The sequence below is a fragment of the Neolamprologus multifasciatus genome, chromosome 10 (assembly GCF_963576455.1).
Source record: "Neolamprologus multifasciatus chromosome 10, fNeoMul1.2, whole genome shotgun sequence".
Taxonomy (NCBI): Eukaryota; Metazoa; Chordata; class Actinopteri; order Cichliformes; family Cichlidae; genus Neolamprologus; species Neolamprologus multifasciatus.
In genome coordinates, this window is record NC_140448.1 from 27,456,266 (window position 1) to 27,478,378 (window position 22,113).

Here is a 22,113-nt window from a genome sequence, read left to right on the forward strand (position 1 = left end):
GCAGCTCTGCTGTTCGGCTCTTCTCAGAGGTCAGCTCCTGGCTGAACCCCGACACCTGTGCCTTCAGCTTATGTTCTTCTGCTGCTTTTGTCCAATCTGAGGTGCCTTCTGACCTCAGTTACTCCTCATGTCTCTGGCACGCCCTTTTTGGTGCCCGATCCTCCGTGTTGGTCCATCACTGTCCTGCACAGTTTTAATGCAGAGTTGTTAAGGTCAGCATTCTTTTGCTCGGCCTCACTTTTCATCCGGGCTTAATAGGCGTCTCGTCACAGCTCTGTCAGCTGAAGCTGTCTGGAAATCTCCCCCGTGTAGTGAAACGGGCCTTGGATTTAACGTTCTCCGTCTCCGCTGCATGAGATCTCTTTCCTGCAGCACTGTTGACATTCTCAGGCTGTTGTTGTGAGTCCAGCTGCTGTAGCATTTGGTCAGGGTCACATCAAAGATGGTAGAAGGGAGAGCAAAGATGGTAGAGGGGAGAGCAGGAGTCCAGGTCAGCCTCGGCTTTCAGGGCCGACAAAGCAGCCTGTAATTAAGCATAAAGAGAAAAAACAAAAACAAAACAAAAACAGACGAACAGGAAAATGATGTTGTTTGAAAATAATGTTGTTTTGGCTATGTTATTCAGAGAGGGGCCAGGCCCTATGTCAGCCTTCTCCCCCCCTTTTTTTGTTTTTTCTCACTATATAATCAACTCCTAACCCACCACGTTGACAGGACAACATAGGTACACGTTAAAATTCTTAAGATCATGTTTAATAATTCAAAAAAGGAATTTTATTTCATTCAATAATCACTTATATTAATCTATCACAGGAAAACATGTCACAATTTGACTCTTTTAACCACTAAATTTGTTGTTTCATCACTGGTTTGTGATTTACCAGTGTCTGTCTTTTTGAAGTCAAGTTGTTGTCCTGCAACCCAGAGAGTTTATTTGTTAGTAGTGGATAAACTTTATCATTTAACAACAGGTGTATGTTAAGTTTCGCTGCTTTAACCTTGCTTGAAAATTTTCACGTGTTCATGAGTGTAAGCTGTTTCTTCATTGCGTGTATGTGCGTTTGTGGGTGGGTTATTTTAACTTTTTTTTTTTTTTTTTTTTCTCAAGCAAGGCATTTCTCCAATTGTATGTGTTTTTAATTTTGTTTCCCAAATTTTGATTTCCCACCTCAAATAACAGCATTCCATGTCTTCAGCCAGGAATTAGAGCTTGCTTGTGAGATTCAGGGACACATGGTGCCAAAAACAATTCAGTGAAAAACTTGCCTGAAAATTTCCAGTGATGGTAACCGATAACTGGAGGAGAAGATGTCCTTTAAGCTTCTTTTTCGGTTATGGACAAAGTGAGAGGTCAAACTGTAAAATTTTGAGCCAGAGCTTGGCATGTGTGTCGTCCCAATTTTATTAATCTATCCTTTTGCTGCTGTACTCAGGTCTCCTGGTTGAGAGAAATCCACCTGTATTAAGAGACTAAAACATTCATTTACTATTTTTCTTACAACATCCATTTAATTCATCCACCTAGATTTTACTCTCTCTCTTGGTGCATAGTTCACACAGTCAGGCAGTTGCCTTTTATGGGCATGCAAGTTTCCGGTCACTTACCCCCAGCAGCTGCGAAGCCGTCTCTCCCATATCAAAACTCAGCCAAACATTAAACATTCACCGTAGTGATTTAAAACTTTATTTGTAATATTATAATCAACAAAATCAACGTTTTAATTACAGGCATGTATCATTGTTTGCAAATCATACTTATAAAACTCAATAACACGCTAAACAGGAAGTCCTCTGTGGGCTTCACAGCAGCCACCTCATTTGCATGTTCACACACTATCTAAAAATAGCTCGCAGCGCTGCAGCGCGCTGTCGTCACACACAGCCTCGTTTCACACTCAACTCTATATTATATTACAAAGACGTCTTATATTTACAATCACTCTCAGGCCTGAAAGTTTTAGCGCCTACACAATTTTGACAAATTTAAGATAACGGGTCCAACCGAAGAAAGTCCAACTTTTTTGTAATCAATTAACCAGTATCAGCCTCTAACTGTATCTGGCCTCATCTCTAAAATCCCTAAGTCAATTTACAGTGCCCAAAAAAGCGCAGATAAGGAGCCTCTAACTCCTAGTTATTCTGGAGTGCCCCAAGCTCCACAGTGACCAACTGAACTAACCCTGTTCGCCGACAGGTCAAGGTCGCGCGTCCGCGGCCAGGAGGGAGCGTAACCTCCGGGCTATGCGCCTCCTAGTGGCCTCTAACCACCGTTCTAACAAAATTTATAATACTTTTAAACCGCCGTCAACCCTCTAAAACAAGAGTATGACTGACGCAGATGCAACGTTATGGACAATGGAGCCTCTAACTCTCAACATGGCCAACACAGATGCAATCCTTTAGACCAATGGAGCCTCTAACTCACAAACTGACCAATTCCCTATCAAACTACCTGAGCCTCTAACTCAGCATTATTTTTCCTTTATCTTGGGCCTCTAACCCAGTATTATTACTTTTAAGCTTATTTCAAGTTTCAAAACTCATGAGATTTTTTCATCAAAATCAAAACAGGCCTTCACCAGTAATTTCAGTGAGTAGACTTTTAATTTATACAGTCCAATTTGGCACAGTTTGGATTTACATTCAACAGGTTGTGCCTCACCTTTAAATGTGCCGGCTTGCCCACTCACGTCAGACCACTGGCTCGTGCCTGCCCGTTCAACCACCTCGGACCGTCCAAACCTCCAAAACTTCCATCCCAATACCACAGGACGAGCCCCCAAAACTGTTACGGATTCAAATATTGGGAATGGATACAAGAGGAAAACCAAAATAACAACACTGGTCCGGCCGGGTCAAGTCAAACGATGATTTAATGAACACACGCGTGGGAGATGGACACCATACAGCAGACAGCATCAGATCTCAAAATGGTGGAGCCTTGATCAAACTTTTATAGCCTCTAGTGGCCCCCACCTAATCATAAAAGCCTAAACATTCACATTCTTTCTCTCACACAGCGCCTAAGCTACAACCTTGGCTCCCTGTTTATCTGCTCCTGCTAAGATGGGGCAGTATACTCTGTTCTCTTCTAATCAGACAAATAAGACGATGACTTTCTGTGAACAATATTTCTTATAACTCAGCAGTATAATGCATCATAAAACAATATCATTCATTCACAATAAATCAACAGTCTAATGTAATGCAAATCAGTTTACCAAATGTAATAGTTATCACCCTCTTCTAATTCAGGAGCATAATGCAAACTAAAACTACATAATAATTCACAATCTTTAATTAGGGGTCTAACATGGCATAAAATAATATTATAATCTGACAATGTGCATGCTCTTTATCGGTTCAACTGAGAGGGTTGCTAATGTGCTTGCTCTTTGGGCTCGAAACTGCAAAAGTGCCATGCAATTTGAGTAACTTAATGGAGGACATTTGCAACATAAAGTTGGTTCAGAAACAGTAAATCAGCAAAACAGTGAATCAAAGAATATTAGGAAAAAATTGAATCACTAATTGCTTAAAAACAAGTCTTAACCCTAACTCCTTATCAGCAGGAAAACAAACAAACAAAAAAAAAACAATAGATAACTAAATGCTCTGGTAAATGGATTCCTGGCAAGAGGTCAAGAGCAACAGTAAGGACATAGAACAGGAGGGAGGAAAAGCCAGTCATTTGGTTTTGGAAGCATGCCTGAAATAAAAACCAGTTAGTTGAGAAAAGAGAGACAAAGGTTACCCCTATAAGTTGTCCAAGGGGAAAGTGTTAAAAATATTTCTTGGGTTAAATTTAAGGTTAGGGTTCCTACATATGAAGAAGAAATTGTTCCTTTGTCATTTGAACCTCTTTGTTTGACCCTGCATTTTACCTCAATTATATCACACAGCACCCCAATACCCAGTGCAGTGCGGGTAGCCCTCCTTACCTCGTAAACCCTCAGATTATTGGAGCAGAAGACGACTACTTTGAATCCTCACAAGAACAGGTATCTGGCAAAATGTCTCTGATTTTTGGGTCACATAATCTTCATCCGATCTAATAAATGGATGCCTTTCCTCAGATCAATGGCGAGTGTACCTGTTTCCAGAGTATTGAGTCGCTGAAGTCTCGGCCGGCACACCTCGCAGTTTTCCTCCACCATGTGGTCTCACAGTTTGACCCTGCTCCTCTGGTATAGCCACAAACACAGTACAAATCAGTGTGTGGTAATGCCTTTGCTGCCAATATAGTCTGAATCCATTGGTATCCTCATTTGATACCAATATGAGGCCACTGCAGGCTGAAAATTAAAAGCATACATAAGTATATAGCAAGCATATGCGTATACTGTTTCCTAAAGTAGTAGCAAGGCATTTTAATTGTATTTAAACTTCATTTTACCAAACTTTCCGTGGACTTGTTCTTAGTTATTTTCTATTTTCACACTGCGTTCATGATTCACAACCACATACTCTATATATAAACTATATATAAAATGGGCCTAGCATCTGTGACAAAACATTGGTGATCACAACCCCAGCCGCTCCTACTGAAGATGTAAATCTTAAAAACAACTGTAACCATGGACTGTTGGTATGATAAATACACATTCAGTCCTAGTGCGAGTCTTTACAGAAGCAGGAAAGTGAACTGACTAAAAATAAACTACAAAGAGCCTTTTTCATCATAACAAAGGAACATGTCAGACAGTGCAACAGTGTGGCTCATTAATGTGTTTTTCACAGTTTATCGACAACAATGGAGCTGGCTATTTAGCAGTATAAAGAGGCAACACTTGGTAGAAGAATGCTTTTGTTGTTTTATGTCTTAGAAGCATAAAACATGTGAATGCAGTTTACACAGACATTATAGAAAAGTAATAAACCTTGCAGAAATGTGTTAACTATTGAGCTGTGAAACTATTGGCAAGATGGAAAATCTTGCAGACTGATGTAATATAAGATAAACCATTTCTTTGATTATACGAGTTCAATATGAGCATAATTTAGTGTGTTAACGGTGTTGGTCAGCACAGAACGCATTTTACATCCTTCAAATATAAAGCAGTCTCAGTATCATGTATGAATATAAAACTCAGGGACATAAAAAGGGTTGCCAAGTTCTACTTTGTCATAAATGAAAGTGGGCCAAGGATTGAGCCCTGTGGAACACCGCTGTTGACCTAAAGAGACCTTTTTCTCACAATGTTGTATTTTGTTCATGGTTTGAATAAGTAATGCAATTCATGAAATAAGAAGCTATGCAAACATGGACTAATAGAACCTAATAGAAAGGACTAACTGTATTTTCCCCCTATGGTTAGCTGTGTTACCTCTACGCTGATATGTACAAGCAAACCAACTCCAAAGAAAGTCGACGCTTCTTTATTGAATTACACACGCTATTCATGGATCGAACTGCAGTAAGTTGGTCTATTAGATTCTTTCTCAGTCAGTGTCTGTTCTTTGTGACAATTTTCCTGTTTTTGTTTTAAAAAAAATAAAATAAAATAGTGTTCGTGTGTTGATGTGATTCTTAACTCTCCTTCTGTTGTCTTATCTAGAATCTTAAAGTGCCGGTGCCAGAGACTGTTTCTGCTGAGCTAGGTAAGGCATTAGAGGAATCCTCTAAAACAGAGGCTTCCAAAGTGTGGGGGCCCTGAGCCATTGCAGGGGGGAGCGCGGTATGAAAAGAAAAAAAAAAAAGAACGCTTGGACACTGCTAGCATAATTGACAGGTTTTTGACGAGGCTTCCACACAAACGCAAAGCAGGAGATGAAGCATCGCCAATTATGTTTCCAAACCAACTTTATTCTAAGCCAAAGAGTAGAAAATATGGTGAAGCATGTCTTCCCTTTGGCTTCACCTGCACAAGTGCCGAGGTAGGTCTCTGCAACAGAATTAGTTTCCATTGCGTCGGGAGCATGCGCTGGACAAACACGGACAAACAGTATCCCACATTCTTGATTTTTAGTTCACAAACACTTGTTGTAATGAGTAACTACTCCTGACATTTTGGAGATGTTAGCTCTTTATACAGTAAAGTTACAATGGGATCCAAATAATATCAGGCTGATCCTGCCACGATTTGTTTCCCCAGTTCAAACCACGCACAAACAGTATCCCACAGTTGTTTATGTTTTTTTGCACAGAGAAATGTATTGATAGCAATGTTGAATATTATTACACAGGAAAAAAAACAACTACATGCCTCTGCCTTTCTAAATGGAGGGACAGTAACTGCGTGTGTATATGTAAGCGTGTAAAACCTGCAGACAGTCAGATTAACAGTATTTCGTCTCTATCTGCCATTCTGCAATTTATCTCATGTAAACAATAACGTGGCGCACAGCGTGACGTGAAAAAAGGCACATACCTTTGACGTTGCGTGATAAACTCTGTATTCTTCGTCCACACGTAAATGCAAAAAATGGCGTTTAAAAAAAAAACTCAGTTTTCGGTGATTTGAAACGCCGTTTACGTGTGGACGAAAGGTCCGAACGCAGAGAAACAGCTGCGTGTTCAAAAATACCCGTTTAAGTGTGGACATAGCGTAAAAGAGTTTGGAGATTATTTCATTACTACCTGTAATTTATTGCAGTTTACTTGTATTTGCTTATTTGTTTACTAATTGTTTGAGGTGTGAAATAAACCTCAGTGGAGTTTGAAAATGCGAACATTTTTCTTGTAAAACAAAGGGGGGCCCAGCAAAAAAAAAAGTTTGGGAACCACTGCTCTAAAGTATCATATTTCATGATTTTAAACTTCACACATACTGTACATGTCGCTTTAAAAAGTTAAAATCTGAACTCTGCTTTTCATGTGCTGGACTATGGAAGTAGAAGATGTAGTCAGAAGACAACAAGCTTAATGAATTACACTGTCCACCTCTGCTGCTTGGGGCCTAATAAGCAAACTGATGCTTGAAGCAGTTTAACAAAGAGTTTATTATACACAAAAACTAAGACCACAAAATTATTATTATTATTTTCAGGAAAGTGTTTGTGTGAGTGAGAGAGAGAGATTAAGAAACTTCAATTTCATGCAAATTCATGAAACCTTGAGAAATAAAAAAGGTAAACTGAGCATGAGCATGCTTGACTGGTAAATATGGATAAATATCATGCAATTTATTACTGTTATTTCTTATGTAGTGTGTAAGATATTCATTGTATCTGGGTGTTAGTCGCAGGGGTAGCAGTCTAAGCAGAGACGTCCAGACTGGCTTTACCCCATCTACTTCCTCCAGCTTTGTCAGAGTGGTACAGAGGTGTTCCCATGACAGCTGAGACATGTAATCTTTCCAGCGTGTCTTGGGCCAGATAACCTTACCTAGCAGGCATCCAGGATGCAGATGCCCAACCCACCTGAAATAGCTCATTTATTCACTGTGCCCACAGCTTGTGGCTGTAGGTGAGGGTAGATCGACCGCTCAGCTCACTCTTCACAACAAGAAACCGGTACAACATCCTCATCACTACTGACATCGCACCAATCTGTGTGTCAATCTCACACTCCCACTCGTAAATAAAATATGTTTGAAAGCTTCAGAGAAAAGAAATCAATTCTAATAACTTGGGGTATTTGTCAGTATTAGCTACCGTTCTGATATCATCGATTGCAGTGGCTGAAAACAGGCTCTACAACAGCAGATACGCGACTAGTCATATTAGGGTTTAAACCTGATTCCTTTATAAAAATTATAAATGTTCTTTTTTCACATTTAATTTGTGAATTGGATGCTTTGGAGTTGAATATTTTCTCTGTGTGTGTGTGACAGAGAAGCGAAGGCTGGACTTGATCCCGGACAGCCTGTGTAAACAGTACATTCAGACGTTACAGGACGCGCTGTTACCAGACCTGCACAAGAACCTGGAAGACTTCAGGTAGCTGTCACTCAGCTCTTAAATTTATTCTTATAATAAATGTTTAACCTGAATATTTTCCTGGCAGATGTCTGATACATGTCTGTGTAAAGTAACATTTCTCTATGTACATGCGCTCTGTGTCTCGGTGTGCAGACAGAAGCGCAGCATGGGTCTGACGCTGGCCGAAGACGAGCTCTGTAAGTTGGACTCTGAGCCAGGAAGAGACCAGCAGGCCTTGGAGAAAGAATGCTCCTGTGCTGAACACATCCTCTTCAAGATAGAGGATATCCTGTAAGTCCCTGAGCCACAAAGACACCTAGATGTGTATTTTTAACCCCTATGCTCCTTTCTGATTGTATTTCTTTAAAAAAAAAACACCCACACAGACGTGCATCATGTGATTGTGTGTGTGTGATTTTGCAGGTTGACATCACAAAGCTCAGAAGAGGAGAAGTGGTAAGAGGAGGGAGTTTTATATTTTATATCATCAGGCAGCTGCAGGATACTCAGTGTGAATGATTTTGGGGAAGTTTTATAGTTTCTGTTCTGTTATGATATTTATAAATCATTGTCCCATCTGTGACTAAATGTTAAGACAGAATATCTCAAACAAAGTCTGTGTGAGCACAGTTTTATATCTTTGAATAAATATAGAAGTCTGTCACATGTAAGACAAAATTAATCATAGAGGTGCTTTACTCGCAAATATTTTGACATCAGGGCAAATTTCATTGCTCGAAAATGAAAGTTGTACTGATGCCTCTGATGCCACGTCTCAATCGGCTCAACATCATTCATTAACTTCCCCTGAATGATCTTGTTGGACGTTCTTAAAAAATAAAGGGTGGGTGGGAAAAAGAAATCTTGCACATGGGAAAGAATAAGACAGTCATAAAGCTCTGATACACCATGCAAGAGACGCAAATGTGGAATCTCTTGCCCCCAGTGGTGACATCTAGTACTGCACCCATCACACCACAGCTTTACATTGCAACACACTATAAAACCGTTGTTTTATGTAGCCTTCCCCCCCCCCCCCCCCAAACAACTTAAAATGGTTTTCCAGTCATCAGTGTTGGGAAAAAAAAAAATCAAAGACGGGTGTTTTTACTGCTCAGCTGTAAAAGACTGACGAGATCTTGTCGTCCGCCCTGCAGACATGCGAACAGGTGGCGTAGACACATAAGCTTGTGAACGAGGCAACGTAGGAGTTTAAAAGTGGTACTATAGATCCACTGGTCCACTGGTATTTCTTTTGTTTATTGCAATAATATGATGGATATTTCTTTCTTTGTAAGAGATGGTCTGTCTGAAAGAACGTCCGTCTGTTATTAATACTGTGATCATTAAGAGCTGCTGCATAGATGAGAAAATCAGAAGCACGTGTTCTGTGTTACACTGCTACACATTGTGTGTCTCTTATTGCAGGCAAACAATGCAGTATGTGATTCTCACCTACATGAAGCACCTCGGAGTGAAAGTGAAGGAGCATCGAGGCCTCGAACATAAACGTGCTCGCATCAATTTCCCCAGGATTAAGGTGCAACCTCCTGACACACACACACACACACACACACACACACACACACACACACACACACACACAGAGTAACCCATACATAATAATGCAATCATTATACAATTCCACTAATGAGTAAGTAGTTAAGTGCATGGTTTAATGGATGGATCTGTGGGAAGTTACTGACTTTGTTGTCTTTAAAAAAATAGTTCCTAGATAAACATGTTTTGTTTTGTTTTTTCATGAGAAAAGTATGAAGTCTGAGAAGTGGGTGAGAGGAAGGTGAAAATAATAAACAATATAATAAACTTTGTCTGGCTGGTCACTTTTGGATTCAGCTTTTTAGATTCAATTAAAAGTTAAAAAACACTCGAACGTCCTCTGAAGTAGATCTTTTTTTGAGTTTACTGTAGTGCAGTTTATTGATCCACAACTAAGAGCAGAGTCAAATAAACAAAGGCAACGTCAGGGTGTGAGACCTTAAGCACATGCAGCACAGAGACAAAGAGAAAGCTAGGAGCCACTTATTTCTCCTGTCTGTGCTAATTAGCCTTTCCAGTGCGTTTAGCATGGAAACGCCTCTCATCTGGGTCACTCCCAGTATGTTCAGCTTGCTTCCCTGTGTATTCTGGCCACTGAATGTATGAGAACCTCCCTTCAAGGCTGTGCTGGGACAGGCAACAGTAGTTTTTCCACACAGGTGACATGTGACTGACATTTAAGTGAACTTCAGAACTGAGAATCATTTACTCCAATGTGTAACTTCTAACTATTTCCATCAGTTTCCCAACATCCGCCCCCCTCGGCGTCCGAGCAGAGTGGACCCCACCCCAGGTGAGAAGAAAAAAAATATATTTTAACCGTGAGGTATTTGCTGGCTTCTTGCATAAAGAGCTGTATCCGTGTATAATTGAGGGTGTACATACAATAATGTTATCAGTGTAGTGTGTGATACTTCATGCTCGTGGGTTTCTGCACAGTCGTGAAAGCTGTGGACCAGATCAAGCAGCGTCCGCCAAAGCTTCCTCAGTCTCCTCTTGGCATGTCTGAACCATCAGACCAGTCCGCCACAAGTCCTGGACGGATCCGCGATGGATCAGATACCCAATTATTGCCTGCCACCACCCTCCCTGCACACAGCTCCCCCACCACTCAGGTCTCAGAGGCAGGCGGACAAGAGTCAGAATCCAGTAAGATATTCCAGTTTTTGTTCGTTATTAAATTTTGATAATTTTCTTTTATTTAATTGCCCCAATCTTCCATTACATGTGGGATGAACACAGTCACTCACACACTATCTCTAGTTTCAGTAACTTGTACTAAATATCCCTGCAGAATACGGATACTGTTGAATTTGTTCAAATTAAAGCTCCATTCGAGTCTTAATTGTCTCATGTATTTTACTCCTCTTCTCTCCTTTATTCTACAGATGTCTCTCCGTTCTGCATGCAGCCCAGACCAGGCGACAGCGTGCAGTCTGCTGACAACCACGACGGCGTCTCCGGTCCAACCGGCACTCAGTTTGACTTCAGCCCCTCCACAGTGGAGCAGCGGGATGAAGATCAGGAGGCCTTCAGGTAGTTGAAGTTGGGGATGCAGCTTTAAGTCTGTTTTTAAAAACAGTTTTGGGCTGTGTGCCACTGTAAAGGAAATTTCTGGATTTAAAGGAAGTAACCGCCTACTAATGTACGATTTGAAAGCAAAGAAGGAAAACCAAATTCAATTCAATTAAATTTTATTTATACAGCGCCAAATCACAACATCAGTCGCCTCAAGATGCTTTATATTGTAAGGTAGACCCTACAATTATATATACAGAGAAAAACCCAACAATCATATGACCCCATATGAGCAAGTACTTTGGCGACAGTGGGAAGGAAAAACTCCCTTTTAACAGGAAGAAACCTCCGACAGAACCAGGCTGAGGGAGGGCGGGGCCCTCTGCCGCAACCAAATAAAAGTTGTATCTGTTTTCAAAGAGTTTTTTGCATATATTGGATATAAATAACCAAAGAGTTGTTATTATTTTTTAAAAAATTTAACCTATGAATCAACATATTGAGGGTTTGTTTGTTTTAACTTTATGGTCATGGTTGTCACGGGACAAACCATCTATTAGAAAGGTGGGTTGGGAATTTTGTCAAAATATCCTAATGATACTGATACTTTTTAAATAGTTTATTGTGTTAAATAAAAATTTAAATGCAGTAACTGTTTCCCTTTCTAATGCCACATTTATCTTTATGATAGCCAGTCTCTCTTTGTCTCTTTAGGATGGAGGTACCGGGTGACATCCAGAGTGAAGATGACCAAGGTGGAGAGGCTGAGTGTGAAGAAGATCCTCTGATCTGGCAGGGACTGGTCCCTCGAGGCGTCCTGATGGGCTTAACGCAACAGGAGATCAACCGGCAGGAAGTCATCAATGGTAAATCGCCAATATTACACATTTTTCTAAAATTATTTAAAAAAAAAATGAAATCTGTGCAAATTTTATACACATGCATGCATTTGTCCGTTCGCTCTTTAGAGCTGTTCTACACTGAGCGTGCACACTTGAGGATGCTGAAGGTGCTGGACTGTGTTTTCTGCCAGAGGCTGAACAGGGACGGCATCCTTCCACCAGAAGACATAAAACACATCTTTATCAACCTGGAGGAAATCATTCAGCTTCATGGTAACAATCAATTAGCTGCACGGTAACACATTTCACACATGACTGAGTAGGGGCGTGGCTGTAATTGTGTTAATGAGACACAGACTGTTTCCTTCATCTACGGCAGATTTTCATATATTCTAATTGATTGATTTTTGGATTTTGGTCATTTCATGGTCCAATGAAAAATCATTACAGGGAAGTGACTAGAAGTTACAATAAAGTAAAAGTTTATAATGTTATAAAAACACTTTGTCCTTGTCACGCTGCCAATGGGCCAGATCATGTAAAAAAAACGTGGAAATTTCACAGTGACACACACAAATATAAAGCTGGCGTCATAGTAAATGACTGTCCATCGTCCCTTGTAGGTTAAACACGTGTGCTGACATAGTCATGACACGTCATTAGTGTTCACAGCCATGCCTTTTCCCTTTTAAGCCCTTAACATGAACTGATTCAGGAAAACAGTCACAGGGAGAGGAGATGGTCCAGAGTGGGAGCTATAGCAAGAGGGTCACGTGGTTTTAAATTTCAATCCCAATCCCAAAAAATAAAAACTGAATGGAACGATTACAGATTTTGTTTTTTCCTTTTGAGACGTTTGACTACTTTATGAAAAATATTAGCTCGTTTTTATTTGATGGTAGCAATAAGTCTCAAAAAAGTCAGGGCTGCGTTTACTGCTGTGTCGCATCCCCTCTTCTTTTAACAACTGAGGAGACCTGCTGCTGGACTTTTTGTTTGGCCTTTGGTGAGTTTGCACTGAGGAACTGAAACTTCTTTTCACTACTTACTTACTTTTCGAGCCGTTTGTTTCCCCTGTCCCTGGTTTGTGCTGCTGCCATCAAATTCAAAATGAGCTTTTTTTAAATTATTTTTTATAAAATACTAAAAAGTCTCAGTTTTAAGATTTTATACGTTCTCTGTGTTCTAGTGTGAATAAAAGATGAGTTTATGAGATTTGCAAATCGCTGCATTCTGTTTTTATTTACTTTTTATGCAGCGTTCCAACTTTTTTGGAAATGGGGTAAAAACTTTAATTTTGTAAATGTTATGTTGCTAATCAATTAATGATTGAGAAATATGTGAGTCATCACCAAACTGAGCTAGCTGGTGAGTATTTTTGGATGTTTAAAAGAAAATAATCTTCTCGCTGTGCTCCAGTTTCTATAACAGAACAAATGACTGCAATCAGGAAGAGGAACGAGACGTCTGTGATCGGTCAGATCGGAGATGATCTCCTGGGATGGGTAAGGCTGGCTTCAAGTATCTGTGAGAGAGGACTGAAAACAGAAACAGGGTTTATTTGTATTTTTAGTCATATTTCACCTTCTGCCCAGCAGAAGTAACGCGTTACTTGCAATGCGTTACTGTAATACGATTACTTTTTCCAAGTAACGAGTAAAGTAAGGGATTACTATTGCAAAAACGGTAATTAGATTACCGTTACTTTCCCGTAGGAACGCTGCGTTACTGCGTTACTAAAACCGTGATTTTTTTTGCGAGAATGTCTCATGGCAGTGACGTAAGCGAGTGCGACGTTCGTGACAACAGCTGTGTGCAGATCAACAATGGATAATATATCAAGTGCGGGAGAGAGTATGAGCGTGCAGCGTTTAAAGCGTGGAAGTACTGACCTTACTTTGAGTTTGATTCCATAAAAAGTGACAAAAACATTAGCGTCTGTTGTGCGTGGGAAGAAAACTTCTTTTTACAGCGAAAAAAACCCTAAACTTCCAAGCAAGCACCGAGTGCACTATGACGTAATGGGAAATTCACAGAGAAACTCGCGGATTCTTCCACTGACCGCTGCGGCACACCTGCACCAGGATAAACCTCCGCCTACCACACGCCTGCTTTACAGGTGAAAATAGAGCAACAGGACCGCTAGTCTTTGACTTTATTTTTTTTCCGCTGTGTTTTACTTGCATCTATTTGAAAGAGTGAGTGTAAACACAAAAAATATTTTATTTTATGTGCTGAAATGTGCAGAAAATATTAAACTAATTTCTTCCAGTCAGAGAATGTTGCATATAATTTAATTTTTGCTTGATGCATTAAGTTAAAAGAATAAAACTAATAAAACAAGTTTTAAAAAGAGACTTTTCCATTTGATTACATTTTGTATGATCGATTATGCAGAAAAAGTAGAATTGGGCTGAAAGATCTATCACTTTGTCACCTATTCAGGTTGTAAATTGTGTTTTTAAAAAGTAACTAAGTAATTAATTACTTTTGAAAATAAGTAATCAGTAAAGTAATGGGATTACTTTTTGGGGGGAGTAATTACTTACTGATTACTTTTTTCAAGTAACTTGACCAACACTGCTGCCCAGACTAGATAAATGGTAAAGAGGTCTTCACAATCCCCACATTACATTATCTTAAAGACTTTTGAGGTCCATGTGTCTTTTCCCACAGCATCGCCATCAGGTCAAAATCAAAATTTGGGCAACAATTTGTGTTTAGTAAATAAATACCAGCAAACCTAAAACATTCCTGTCAGCCTCAGCCTTTGTGTTTAGTCTTGATAGTGAAATATTATCCTGCTAACACGATTAAAGGTACGTGTTCCAGTACCAGTGGTTGAGGCAGAAGAACGCTGCTAGTTTAGTGTCTACCTCATCACTCCCCTCTAATATGTTATGTGTAGATATCTAGAAATGGTCAGTTAATGTCCGAGCGGATCTACGGGTGGATGCTGTGATGGTGGAGGTGTCATAAAGCAGAGGAAATGAGTGCAAGTTCTTTGCCTGAATTATCTGACAGGCTTTGCTTCTTTATTTATATCTAAAAGCATCAATGTGCAAGCGGATAACTTCTGCTGGCATGGCTGCAGGCTCTGTGTTGTTTTTTTAAAATATTTTCAGAGTTGTTTCAGTAGAAATCATCAAGTACATCATGCACTCTTAGCACGTAAGCTGGTAATATTTAAGCATTTTTTGCTTTCTCTGTGCACTCGCATCCAGTTCAGTGGGGAGGAAGAGCAAAAGTTAAAGAGAGCAGTGGCAACCTTCTGCAGTAACCAGCCGTCTGCACTGGAGCTCATCAAGACGAGGCAGAAGAAGGACCAGAAATTCAACCTGTTCATGCAGGTAAGTGCAAGACTCCCACTGCAGTCTACCACCAGGAGGAAAGTGACTTTGGATGAGACGGATATTGGCAGGCAGAAGAACATTCGATTAAGTTTTAGTTAGTGTGCCAGTTCACAACAATTGTAAGCTGGAGACCTTGCATCATTATAGAAAAATATCCAATGAGCCGACATTCTCCAATGAGCTCCCTTTATAGCAGGAAGAGACCCGAACAGGGCTAGGGGGAGTGCAGGTACCCCCCCTCACGACTGGCTGTGGGTGTAGGGAAAGTCAGTCACATGAGGCTTCCAGAGAGGGGAAGAATAAGAACTTGCCTAATTTGACCCAAATTGTATCTGTCCATTCAAAAATCTAAGGAGTTTGGAAAGAAAAGCAACTGGATTTTTAAAGTTTCTTGAAGACATTTCTCTCATCCAAGAAGTTTCTTCAGTTCTAAGACCAAACGGTGGAGAGCCCACTACTGATCATGTGCCTCAGCTCAAGGTGTGAAAAAGGGTGTGGGTCAGCAAACTTAAAAGATGTCCAGTGGTTTTCTTTCTGAACTCCTTAGGTAACTTTACTCTGGATGACTGAGAACCTACACAGAGACACAGGATGAGTAAGTATCCATCTCCGTATGGAGAATGGATAAGAACAGTGGCACAGTTGGCTCCATATGAGTGACTTACATTCAGTTTATTGGAGATGCTTTGTGAGTACTTGCTTACTTAGGACCCTTGTACCAGGTGATTTTTTTGCTGCTTAAAGAACTTTTAAGTTACCCAGTAAATGTAACATTAGGATAGAAGTGACAATACACACTTCATAATTAGAGGAATGTTTGTGCAATGCCCCCCCCCCTTTCTTTTATTTTTTATCTAAATTTTAGGACTTTGATTGAATCTGTTGTATTATTATTCGTTAAAGATTTCATCTATCTTTTGTCTGAACCATGTTTTCTTTTGTTTCTATTTTGTATAACAAATGTCTGCATTTTGGGGCTTAAAGTAGAACATTGCAGTATCCCATAAGCTCGAATATTTCAGATTTTTTTTTATTGTCTCACATAATATCTGTTACAGAGGTTTTTTGTTGTTGACCTTCCTCATTCCTTGCTCTTCTCTTGCTTGTTGTCATTCTTCAGGAAGCTCAGAGCAACCGTTTGTGTCGCAGGCTGCAGCTCAAAGACATCATCCCTGTAGAAATGCAGAGGGTGACCAAATACCCGCTCCTGCTGGATAACATTGCCAAGTACACAGGTATAAATACGATTTTATACATTTTAGTACAGGTTCTGGAAACCGATTACCTTTTTCATTGAGGGGGAACAATTAATTTTAGCTTAATCATCAAGAACTGTTGGCTATGTTGGTTTTTTGTTCTTGTAGAGGACATTGAGGAAAGGAAAAAGGTGAAGAGAGCTGGAGACTGTTGTAAAAAGATCCTCAAACATGTCAACCAAGCTGTGAAAGAGGCTGAAAACAAACAGGTACGCACATTAGAATCATTTATTTAATCATTTTATTTTAAGAAATGTGCAGATTCATTAGGCTGAGATGTGGAAGGGTATTTTATGAGTTGTGTTGTGTCTTAACAGCGGCTCGAGGAGTATCAGAGAAGGTTAGACTTCTCGTCTCTGAAACAGAGTGAAAACCCTGTGATCCTGGAGCTGAAGGTAACAAACTTGTTTTAATCTCTGTTTACCTTGATATTTACTCTGGATTGTTTATGAAGTTCTGCCACGTGTTGTGTTTGCAGAATCTGGACCTCACTAAGAGGAAGATGGTTCATGAGGGTCCTCTCTCCTGGAAAGTCAATAAGGAAAAGACAATTGGTGTGTACACATCAGTATATGACAATAAGATTAAAAAGACTATAATATCAGACATTTTTGTAGATTAAATACTTCTTCGGGTTTATTTTTGCATCCAAAATGAGACAAAACTTGTCAGATACACATACAGTTTTATACCATTAGTGTTTTCCTTTCAGAGCTGTACACACTCCTCCTGGAGGACATCATGGTCTTGCTGCAGAAACAGGATGAGCGCCTGGTCCTAAAGTTTCATGGCAAAAACATGGCCAGTGTCGTCGACACCAAGCACACCTTCAGCCCCATCATCAAACTCAACACGGTCTTGGTTCGACCTGTCGCAACTGGTAAGAACCGCAGACAAGTGGAAATGGTGCTCCATAGTGCAGTGGTTTACTCCTAACAAGCAACGCATCCCTGGTTGAAGGAGTCACAGATCCCATTAGGGGTTGTATCAGGAAGGGTGTCAGGAGACAGGAAAGCTTTGGGGGTAAAAAGACCAGGGGAAGACGTGCAGTAAATCCCTCAGTGTGGATTCAAACAATACAATAGGTCGCCTGGTCTCCCCAGTGAGCTAAACCATCAGTTAGCTCAACATTTAGCTTAGCTTAGATTAGCATTTAGCTAAACCAGTATTTAGCTCACTGAAATAAGTTTAGAACCTTTTTTTTACCCCCCATAAACACACAGAGGTAGTGTTATGTTCTCAGTTGTGTCGAAGATGCAGAAGATTTTGGTTGGCATGCCAAATTTCCTCAGCCATTGTAGGAATGACAGTTTTCCTGTGAGATCCTAACTGAGGACTTAGCATGCTAACCTTAGCTTTTAACTTAACTTCACAAGTTTCTTTGTTTTTTCATGTCAGTGACATTAGTTTCTGTATATGTTTCTATATACACACTCTATTTTGAATGTAAATGTAGCTTTTGTGTCATGTGGACCAATCCTTGTTTGAAATTTTCTCTTCGTCAGACAACAAGTCTTTCTTTGTTCTGTCCATGTCCGAAAACGGGGCTCAGATCTACGAGCTGACGGCTCAGACGGTGTTCGATCAGAGAACGTGAGTGTCGCACCAAAACAATGCTCATGCACCTTCATCTGGTCACTTTTAGTCTGTTTCATCCAGCTGTGTCACCTCTGTTGCTCCAGGTGGCAACATCTAATCACACAGTGTGCCGAAGCCATGAAGGCCAAACCCCACAGGAGGGACACGCCTCCACCTCAGTCTGAGTGAGTCTGCTAATGCTGCAGACATTGTCACTGGTATTGTTGTTTGAGTTTTGAGTGTGCGTGTTGTTTTTTTGTTTTTTAATTCACTGTTTACAATGTAAATGTGTTTCAGTGCGGAGCGGGATGCTATTAATATCATCAACAATGGGATGCCTAAACTGAGCAAAGATGAGACGCCGAGTGAAAGTATCCGTTCTGCAGGTATCTATATGTGTTTGTCAGTACCAAAAGTACTGATGGATCGATTAATCTATGGCTTTTTCAAATGATATATTAAATCAGAGATGTCAAAATAATTTTACATCATGGGTCACATGCAGCCCACTTTGATCTTAAGTGGGCCGAACCAACGTAACTCCACTGATGTTTAACTACAGACACAAGTTCAATTTCAACAATACAGCTCAGTCTTTGCATGTAATAAAAAAGTGCTGCTGTAGTAAATTAATGAAATCTGTCAGCACAAATAAATAAATGTGCAAAATTATAGAAAAAAGCTCTCGTAGCTCATTGTTCATAAATCCCCCTGCCGTGGACCCATTGTAAAAAATAACACTTTCTATGGTAGATGATGAACTAAACGGTGAATTTGGTGTGTTTTAATTGTTAGTGTTCATCTTATATTTAATTGCTTTGGTGTAATATGGTGGAAGCAGTAGGAAAATCTTTAAAACCTATGAAAATATAGTTAAAATCCCCAAATCTATGCCCTCCAGCCGATTTGGAGGCTTTGCAAGTCTGATTCTGTGTTGTTGTTCATGGTTTTCTCTCCAACGCGTCATCACATTTTTTAAATTTAAATCCCAGATATGAGCATCTCCGATAAAGTGGCCGCCTCTACTTCAGACATTCAAGATCCACCGGAGAGTCTCAACCCCTTCGATGGACTGAGATCAGAAGATGAAGAAGAGGAGCCGCCGATGACAGACAGGCAGGAGGAAGAGGAGCAGAATGGAGAGGTGGATGAAGCGGAGCTAGAGGCCTTCCTGGACGGGCAGCTGGCGGAGAGACTGCTGCAGGAAGGATCGCGGCTTGGCATTGCCCTTGAAAATGAAGAAGAGCACAATGCTTTTGTCATGCCTTGCTCCAAAGCTGAAGAAGCTCTAAAGACACGTAAGTCCTGATTACCTGTCGGTAGCAGTAAGCACTGTGGATAGTTTTGACCCTGAGATGTTTGTTTTATCGTTAAGCTCAGGTTAATTCAAATAAATTCAGTTTTATTCATATAGCCCCAAACAGCAGTCACCTCAGCACGCTTTGTATTGTAAGCTAGAGATCCTACAATAATACAGAGAAAACCCCAACAATCAAAGAATCCTCTTTGAGCAAACCCTTGGCAACAGTGGGAAGGAAAAAGTCTCCTTCAACAGGAAGAAACATCCAGTTTAATGGTAAAGAGAATGTGCTGACATTCGCATGAGGAAAATGACCGCTGATGTCTGTTTCAGTGGCGATGCTGAAGCAGGCAGTCTTCACACACATGTTAAGCAGAGAAGCAGAGGAGGAAACGGAGGAGAGCAAGCCGAGTGGAGCCCGTGGGAGTCAGTCGAGTCCTTCTTTGCCTGAGAGCCCAGAGGGGCCCTCTGCTACCTGTGATGAGAGCCAGACGTCTGAAAGTTTACAGAAAGAACACCTGCAGCCTCCACCTGAGGCTGCTGAACGTAATGGTACTGCTGTACTCTAGTATTAAGAATTAATGACCAAAACATACTTGCATAACTATCTCACCATCTCCTGATCTGCATCTCCACCCAGGTGGCTTTGTGGTCCTGGATTTCCCCGGCTCTGAGGAAAGCAGCACTGATGATGATGTCGGAGTTGGAAGTGATGTCGGGATCGACATGAGGAAACTGCTGTCTTCCTCCTCGCAGATGGGAGGCGGAGGCCCCAACCTCAGTCGGCAGCTCATGACCCACCTGCGCCTCCTACAGGCCGATCTGCAGTATCTCAAGGTACCTTAGCATGCTTTCTATATTCGCAAAACCTAAACATGGTGGGATGTCTCTCCTCCAGTGAGTCATTTTTGTGATGTTAAATTTACTGGAGAGTGTTGCCCTAACACACCTGATCTCTATTTTCTCTGCCAGCTGTTTGTAGCCAGTGGATGATTTTCATATATCTGCACTAAAAAGCACAAAATTACCATCTGATAGCAATGCTGGGGTGTTTTTAATGTCTCTTTGTACTTGAACAGCAATATTAGGGCCAAATGTTTAATGCAGTAAGTAAGCCGTTTTGGGGTCATTGCTCAGAAAAGTAATATATTACTCATTAGATGTTCAGCAGCTGCCTAACAAGCAGACACAAAAGTTATAAGGTTAAACAAACGACTGATCCAAGCCCAGATGCAGGTTTGTTTTTTAAACATTTTAAATTTGGTACATAACCATAGAAAAACCTGCTACTCTTAAACTAAACCAGACTTTATTCTTTCATAAATTCAAGCCTGAAAAAATGATCTGGAGGATGGTTTGCATTTGGATGTGCTCTTCTAAGTAAATGAAGTCATGTTCTCTGTTTGTATTAAGGTTATGCAAAAATGTATTTGCCTCCTCACATCTTTAGTTATATTTTCTTTTGTTTTTCTACCCTCTAACATAGTGTACTTTTTTTGTATTTATATTTTTCTTCCAGACATTTTTGTAGTTTTTTAAAGTGGTCCTTCCTTCAGTCCTTAGGCACTTTGTTATCTCGTATTACACACAGTCTAATAGTAATAAAATAGCATTTTTAGCATCAATAAGGTGATTCCCACAGAGCCATCAATCAAACTTGACATTTTAGCATGGTGTGGAGTGTCAGGCCTAAAAATAACAACAACAAAAAACTATCTACAGTAAATGAAGAGTATCTGAAATTCAAATCATTAACTGGCATCTGAGTCTTTTTTTACATAACACAAGAAAAACATCTGGATTTTTCCCCAGGTAATGTAATTTAAATGTATTTTTAAGTTGTAATTAACATATGTATCTTCTCCTAAATTCTTAAAAACTTTGACACGAAATGTAACTGAGTGAACAATATAATCATCATATTATTATAAGTGTCTCAGATAACCTTTGGTATGAACTGGACCATACCACTGGTCTGTTAATAAGAGATGAGGATCAAGGAATGTAGTTACAGAAAAATATATATACAGAAAAACCTAAATAAGTTGCACAATATTAATGAATTAATTAAATTTTTAGCAATACATTTAAAAATGCAGAATATAGCAGATATTATCCAAATTAAATCTCATATGTGCAAATTAATATTACATAATTTTTTATTGCCAGGTGATTCAATAAACTAATGATTTTAAATAAAAATGTAGTTTTCTGGGAATTATTGAATGGTTAGTGCTTTTAAAGGCTTACTCTAACACCAGTGTGTGTTTATAGCTGCTTTAATATTTACAGGTAAAATGTCTCATTGCAATCACCATCTCTGCATTAACCTCCTAGGACCTGGTGTCCACATATGTGGACATCACATTTTGGGACGTCTAGACCAAAATACTTAATTTTTCTCTACAAGGGCCTGATAGCCACATACGAGGACATTATACTGCCACTATTCTATCAAAATTTGATACAAATGTCCTCATATGTGGATCTCATTTTTCTCAAAAACAAAAATTAGGTAAAAAAACAAAAAAATCTGGTAATTCTTTGTTTTTACGTTCTTTAGGTCCCAATAAACCCAAATAGCAAAGAAAAATAACAAATGCATGCCATGAAAGAGTTCGGGTCTTAGGAAGTTAAGAGAACTTTTTTTTTTTCTAAATTCCTGTTTTGACTCCTGCATTTAAGCCCATTTTGTCAGTTTGACTGTATCTGTGTCTGATCTGTGGGCCACAGTCAGTTGTGCTGTAACGATGATCTGCTTCCAGGACATAGAGATGAAGTACAACGAACTGCAACAAACGCACGGCGATGCAGCCACAGACTCGGATGACAACAACGGTGTG

At 40.0% G+C, this 22,113-nt stretch overlaps 1 protein-coding gene and 1 long non-coding RNA gene across 2 annotated transcripts in view; one reads left to right on the forward strand and one right to left on the reverse strand.

Moving 5' to 3' along the window:
* Positions 1–22,113, forward strand: part of arhgef12b (Rho guanine nucleotide exchange factor (GEF) 12b) — a 57,838-nt gene that overhangs the window by 32,031 nt on the left and 3,694 nt on the right. Inside the window, exons 9-35 of the mRNA XM_085174302.1 lie at positions 3,903–4,001; positions 4,077–4,187; positions 5,319–5,417; positions 5,559–5,601; positions 7,776–7,881; positions 8,017–8,154; positions 8,287–8,319; positions 9,292–9,403; positions 10,165–10,216; positions 10,363–10,572; positions 10,812–10,959; positions 11,656–11,807; positions 11,910–12,056; positions 13,203–13,288; positions 15,008–15,133; positions 16,257–16,371; positions 16,501–16,601; positions 16,710–16,787; positions 16,871–16,946; positions 17,105–17,272; positions 17,898–17,985; positions 18,075–18,155; positions 18,268–18,356; positions 18,963–19,268; positions 19,604–19,822; positions 19,911–20,107; positions 22,036–22,108. Of these exons, the coding sequence (XP_085030428.1) occupies positions 3,903–4,001; positions 4,077–4,187; positions 5,319–5,417; positions 5,559–5,601; positions 7,776–7,881; positions 8,017–8,154; positions 8,287–8,319; positions 9,292–9,403; positions 10,165–10,216; positions 10,363–10,572; positions 10,812–10,959; positions 11,656–11,807; positions 11,910–12,056; positions 13,203–13,288; positions 15,008–15,133; positions 16,257–16,371; positions 16,501–16,601; positions 16,710–16,787; positions 16,871–16,946; positions 17,105–17,272; positions 17,898–17,985; positions 18,075–18,155; positions 18,268–18,356; positions 18,963–19,268; positions 19,604–19,822; positions 19,911–20,107; positions 22,036–22,108 (3,253 nt within the window). The remainder of the gene's footprint in view (positions 1–3,902; positions 4,002–4,076; positions 4,188–5,318; positions 5,418–5,558; positions 5,602–7,775; positions 7,882–8,016; positions 8,155–8,286; positions 8,320–9,291; positions 9,404–10,164; positions 10,217–10,362; positions 10,573–10,811; positions 10,960–11,655; positions 11,808–11,909; positions 12,057–13,202; positions 13,289–15,007; positions 15,134–16,256; positions 16,372–16,500; positions 16,602–16,709; positions 16,788–16,870; positions 16,947–17,104; positions 17,273–17,897; positions 17,986–18,074; positions 18,156–18,267; positions 18,357–18,962; positions 19,269–19,603; positions 19,823–19,910; positions 20,108–22,035; positions 22,109–22,113) is intronic.
* Positions 1,862–3,353, reverse strand: LOC146510420 (uncharacterized). Its single transcript, XR_014876405.1, has 2 exons — positions 2,514–3,353; positions 1,862–2,480 (listed from the first exon to the last, which is right to left on the reverse strand). It is a non-coding gene; the product is annotated as an uncharacterized LOC146510420 (long non-coding RNA).